The following is a 6,000-nucleotide window of genomic DNA, read 5'->3' as shown; positions in this document are numbered from 1 at the left end:
AGAACGTACGTACCTGGCCCCGCCTACTATCCTCGGAAACGTAAAATGATTGGCTGGAATCTAAAGTGTATCACAGCTCAGGAAAAAAAAGCACCGAAATAAAGCACCGAAATGTGCGCTGCTTTTCGGTCTGGTTACTGCCGTTTATGACACCGGTACCCATCCCTACTTGTAAACATTTGAGTTCATGGTAGCTCCTCTGTTTTTGTCGCTGGTGTGATTACATCACTGAAGTTTTCTGCTCCGTTTTAGTTTCATCCCATTTTGTGTACCGAGTACTTTTTTCATTTGTATCTTAAGTAACAATATCGAATTATTATATTTAAGTAAATAAAATAAACACAGCAAAGGATGATTTTGACCATCAGTATTATTATATTCTCTTAAGTAAAAATCAGATGTTTTATACTCTACGTCAGATTCTGGCCAGTAGACCAGTGTTAGCTGTGCTGTCTGAATAATGAAGACACAGTGCAGGGCAGAGCTTGACAACGCGGTCAAAATGCCTACTGTATGTAACGGATTTTTCCTACTTTAGTTTAGGTGTAGGTGTATCATTTAAAAGACGTGCCTGTGCTGAAGAGGATGGCAGCAGCTACATCTCTGTTGGTTTGGCCTCTCGTTGACCTGATGTGAACATTCTTGAATGGTTTCGACCTGATTATCTACAGAGCACCGTGTGGAGTTGCGTGTCACCTGAAGGAGGCAAAGACCTGAGAATTTCTCATTTGATCCCATTTTTAGTGACTCTGCGTAGTGAGCGGCCTTATTTTTAACCACATATCTAAATAACACTTTTCTATTTTGGTTTTGGTATTTGCCAGCTGGCAGAAGGGAGACATGTTGGAGCGCTTCTTATTGCGTCTCTCATCCTGAGAATAGTAAGAAGAGCAACCTTTATCACTCATCTCATTCTTGTGACTTAACTGGAGGAAGAAACATGGTCAGCAGCTGGGCCACTCCCTGTTTATTCTAAAACCGTCATTAATTATGTAAAAGGACCGGGAGTATTATAAGTCACATGTCCTGTTTTGGTAGCTAGTTGACTTACTGTGCTATGTTGAGTAGGTTCATGGCCGAGCTGAAGACACTTAAACTGTGATATTTAAATAAAAGGGTCGCTCAGCAAATGTATTTTTACCTGACCTTTCTATGAGGCTCATGGAGTCAGACACAAGACACAACGTCCTGATAGATCTATTGTTCTGATCGGGTGTTTGTATGAATTGAATTGTTGCTCTGGGTCTGAGCCTTAAATGCATAACTAGAAGGATGAACAGAAATGAAATGAATATGAAAATGGCACCAGTGCACTTGGTTTGCACTTCCAAACACCTGTTTGTTGCTTGGCCAGAGAAGCAGACGTACTTTGCATACTGTTGGCAACACCTACAATAACTGCTCAAAAGGACTGATGCAACATGCAAAAGGTGTGCAGAAATTATTTATTATTATTAGGGAGAGAGATTGAGGGGGAAAGATGTGTAGCAGGTGACCAAGGACAGAAATGGAAAAGTCCAAAAAAGTTCAGAAGTGCGCTGAGAAGATGGACAGAGTGGACAGAGGAGCTGATGAATGTAGAAAATGGGGAAGCCAGGGCAGCTATGAAATGTGGAAAGGCGATTGGTCCAAATTACATACCTGTGGAGGTGTTTGGGATAAATATTGCTTAACACAATCCTGGAGAGCGAGATAGTTAAATAAAAGGTGGCAGTCTTCATGAACAACCATGATGTCCGGAGCTTTTAAGAAAAGAGGCGATGATCAGTGATCAGTGAGCAGCAGCATGGCTTGATGCTGAGAACTACAGATGTGATGTTTGCATTGGGAATATTAATGCAGAGCTATAGAAGAGGTCAGAAGGAGCTTCACTGTGTCTGTGTGAGGAACTGTTGTACTGCGTGAGGAGTGAGGAGTGGCAGAGAAGATTGTGAGGGTGGTGCAGGACATGTATGAGGACAGTGGTGAGGTGTGCAAAACGAGTGACATATGGGTTCGAGGTGGGGGTGGAATTACATCAGAGATCTCCTCTAAGCCTCTTCTAGTTTGCAGTGGTCATGGACTGGATGGACTGATGGTTTGTGCAGTGGGTATACTGGACAAAGGATGTTGAAGATAATGTTCGTTTGTGCTCCATTTCATGCAGCGTTTCATGATGTGCACGCAAGGGAGGATCTTCCCTCGAACATGGATTAAGTGACAACATTAGGCTTGTAGCTATTGACTGTTTCAGCAATCGAGTATTCCCATGTTTAACTGAGTAATTGGGTAAGAAATATTTTTGGTGCATGCCAGAGAACAAACTAAGCCATCGAGTCCGAGGAATCGTCTGTAGGCCTCCGAGACAGGATGGTGTGGAGGCACAGGTCTGAGGGTGGAGACAGCAACGCTGGAGCTGCCAGTGAGCACGGAGGGCTCCAGCTTTGTTACATGGAAGAAGTCTGAGCACTTCATTAGTCGTGGACGCCTGCAACGAGCTGGAGTTGAGTTTGTCATGCAGATAATCAAAGAACCCTGTAATGCAAGTAACAACATAATTGTAACTGTAATCTGATTACTAAATTTAATACAGTAAAACATTACATTACTGTGTTGCTGAAAAATGTAAAACAGCACTGTAACTGTGTTTTACCTGGGATCACGGTTTTGCTCACACAGCTGAAGAGACCATTTAAAATGGTTCTTTCCTCAGCTGTCTTTATGTGCACACACGGTCCAGCTTCGGGTTTTTTACATGCAGGTCTGTTAAGTATCAAACAAAACACTCTGGAAATGGTCAGGTATAAGGACTGGACTAAGATGAGACCGTGTCCAGAGAAAGACCTTCAGAAAAGCTGGAGAACTATTTCTCAAGGCTACTTTAAAGCAACAAGAACGTCAATATATAGAAATGACAGTCTCAGCCAAATACGGACTCTGACCATGAAGTAACACATGCAATCAGGAGAAAAGGCTGATTACGTGTGGAAAAGACCAATCTAGGGGTGTGGCAGATTATCCAGTTAGGTGGTTGCTTTAGCTATGCAGCAGCTGTAAACGAGGGCTGCAACTAACGATCATGTTGATAGTCAGCTAATCTGCCTAATTGTTCTTGGATCGGTCGATTAGTCAACTGTAACCTCCTGTTGTAGGCTGCCCCCCTGTAAATATCGCCCTGTTGTCTCATCCCACAGCAAATTAATTATTAGGTAATACAAATCAAAGCGCGAGTAGTACTTAAACAAAAGTAATGTGCAGATAGGAAACTATGGATGTTCTGTTCTTAAGTTCAAACTTCAAATTAAACATTTAAATATAATTTTTTGTCCAGTTTCCAAAGTTCACAGATGATTCCGGTCGTGAATTCACAACTGCAGCGTTCCCAGCTGCTGATAACCATGTGTGAGATGACTTGGTGCATGAGCCTCTTTACAGGACAAACCCATCTGTACGCCTCCAGAAGGTGTAGTGTTCAACACCAATTAAATTGCTTAACTGATTATATATATAATTAATTAATGATATAGGCCGACCCACAGATTAACAAGCTAACGTGAGGTGAAAGAGGTTTGCTATTCAGAATCAAGCAGAGAAGAACAAAACCTCAGATGAAATGACCGTACACAAACATGAAGGTGTCAGCGTGAGCGTTCAGAGCTGATGCTCCAGCGTGCCGTGTTTAAATGCTCGTGCGCTGCAGCAGCGTGCACAGTCACGTAGTTTTTGGGAAATCCTTTTTCTTCCTCCTGTTTGGCGGTTCGCAGACGATACAGGCGATACTGCCCCACGGCTTCCTGTAGTGTAACTGCAGTCACAAAAACACATTCACCTGGTTTTAAATATGACATCATAGATTATGGCGACGAATCGTAGCAGCCTACTGTAGACATAGTCTTGTGAGGTTTTTTTCACTGGTTCAGATAAACGTCCTTGTCTGATGGTGTAAAGAGTTCTCGCACATAATATTTGGACTTGGTCCTGTTAGAAGCTTCAGAGTTTAAAATCTCTGTTGTGAGCTGTTCTCTGTGAAACTGCTGATTCATCTTCTTTACTCAACCAAAAGGGAACACAAATATTAGCTTAGTAAAAACTAGCTGCTTGAAAGTTATTTTTCTGCAAAGGTAACTGAACATTGTGTTATATTAATATGATAAGAAAACAATATCAAGTCCACACGTCATAGTAGACGTGTGGGATGAAGGATGCAGTGTTGATGGTGATGAGCGTGGTGCATGGGCGTGCAGGAACAAAACAATAGTAGTTCTGATGTTCCCATAATGCAAACAAAGGTGTCGGGGTTCCCCTGTCTAATCATCTCTCTCTGTCTTCTTAGGTGTAAGCAGCTCAGGATGTCCGCCCACCTCCTCCTCCTCCTCCTCCTCCTCCTCCTCCTCCTCCACTGCCCAGGGCTTCTCCCTCGCTGAGCCAGCCATGACCAGCCAGCACTCACATACACACCCCTCCTTCAGCTCCATCCACTCCATGGCCGAGCAGCAGCAGGTACCACACGCAGCAGCAGTCCCACCACGCATGCCTGTGGGCCAGTGCCAGAGGGATGCATCAACATTTTGTATTCATTTTAGATGTTCAAACGTTGTTGCTTTGCAGAGCTACTGAACATGAAATGTCTGCGAGGTCATGAAGGTTTAATGACACGTGCTATTCAAAAGGATCCGTCCCTAAGCTGGACACTTCCTGAGGCACTGCCCCCACAACCAAAGTCTGCGGTAGCTACTGTTACCGTCAGCTGTGATGCGGGTACTCTGTGAAGATTTACAGTCACTCTGGGGTCAGCGTTGTATTCTGTAACTTTAAACATCTGGATCTGTTCCTCCTTTGCACATACTGCGAACTGCAGGGAGGAGGCAGGGCGTTCTCACCCACGATGTTCACAGTGGGGATGTGTATATATGCCGGTGTTACTGGGGTTATTAAAAAAATCATGTAGCAAATTGTAATGAAGAATTTCTGATGGATGCATAAAAGGAAGAGAACGTGTAGACTATGAGTTACTTAATAGTGGAAAGAGGGTGGGATTAAATAAGCCTATGCTTCCTCCTCCTTTTTAACATGTAAATTATTTATAATGATTCTTATTTTGTTTTCTTTGTCTCAGTTGTTATTGTCGTTATACTATTTTAACATGTTCAGAAATACATCTCCAACCAGGTTTCAGCAAAGTAAAGAGGAAAGCACGTAAACCTATTCATGCCTAACACTTACCCTACTGCTATATAAGAACCAGAACCATTCAAACTGCAAGTAGGTTAACCTTTAAGATAACACGACTACTCTAAATATCTCTAAATGTAACCAGGATTTTTCTAAGCTGAGTGGAACGATTTCAGAGGCATTTTGAATTTGATGATTAAAATATGTTTCCTGGCTCAGTGGTCTCAGTTTTGAGATGTCTCCACTTTATGTGTTACAGATTCACCCAGTACAGCTAAAGTTAGAAGACAGACGTTTGCTTCGCGGTCACTGTAATCGATACTGACATTTGTATGCCAGGTCTCCACCCACATCTTATCCCTCAAAATGTGAACACTTAAGGTGTTTTCATAGCAAACAGCTACCGGGCATTGTGGGTCTTCTGTAAACTGAAGCGACAGCAGCAGGGCACATCATAATCATCTCCCGGCTGTCTCATACACAATTTGCTTCTGATCCTGATCTCAGGTCCTACCGGCCTGTATGCCAAAGGCCACTGCTGCTCTCCTCACACAGCTAAATAGAACAGACTGTAGTTTACATTAGTGAACAGTGGTATGAATAAATATCGCTAACTAGTATGAGCAAAGTTGGAATCTGCAGTTGATCCAATAGTGGTTACTAACTGCTCGTGGATTCCTCAGGAAAGCTAATGCCATGGGTCAGAAACGAATAATGTTATACCTCATCTAGGAGAAAATGATGGGTTCATCTAGGGCTGTGCGATATGTCCAAAGTCTCATCTCCCGATATGAGACATCTATCGTCCGATAACGATATAAATCACAAAATGTAACATTTTCTGTAAAC

At 42.7% G+C, this 6,000-nt stretch overlaps 1 protein-coding gene across 1 annotated transcript in view; it reads left to right on the top strand.

Moving 5' to 3' along the window:
• The window catches only part of dyrk1b (dual-specificity tyrosine-(Y)-phosphorylation regulated kinase 1B), a 41,101-nt gene that overhangs the window by 20,223 nt on the left and 14,878 nt on the right, over window positions 1-6,000 (top strand). Inside the window, exon 2 of the mRNA XM_005946327.3 lies at window positions 4,313-4,479. Coding sequence (XP_005946389.1) covers window positions 4,313-4,479 — 167 coding nt within the window. The remainder of the gene's footprint in view (window positions 1-4,312; window positions 4,480-6,000) is intronic.

Source organism: Haplochromis burtoni, unplaced genomic scaffold (assembly GCF_018398535.1).
Source record: "Haplochromis burtoni strain Fernald_Lab_line unplaced genomic scaffold, NCSU_Asbu1 Contig_461, whole genome shotgun sequence".
Taxonomy (NCBI): Eukaryota; Metazoa; Chordata; class Actinopteri; order Cichliformes; family Cichlidae; genus Haplochromis; species Haplochromis burtoni.
This window is presented reverse-complemented; position numbering and strand designations above follow the sequence as displayed.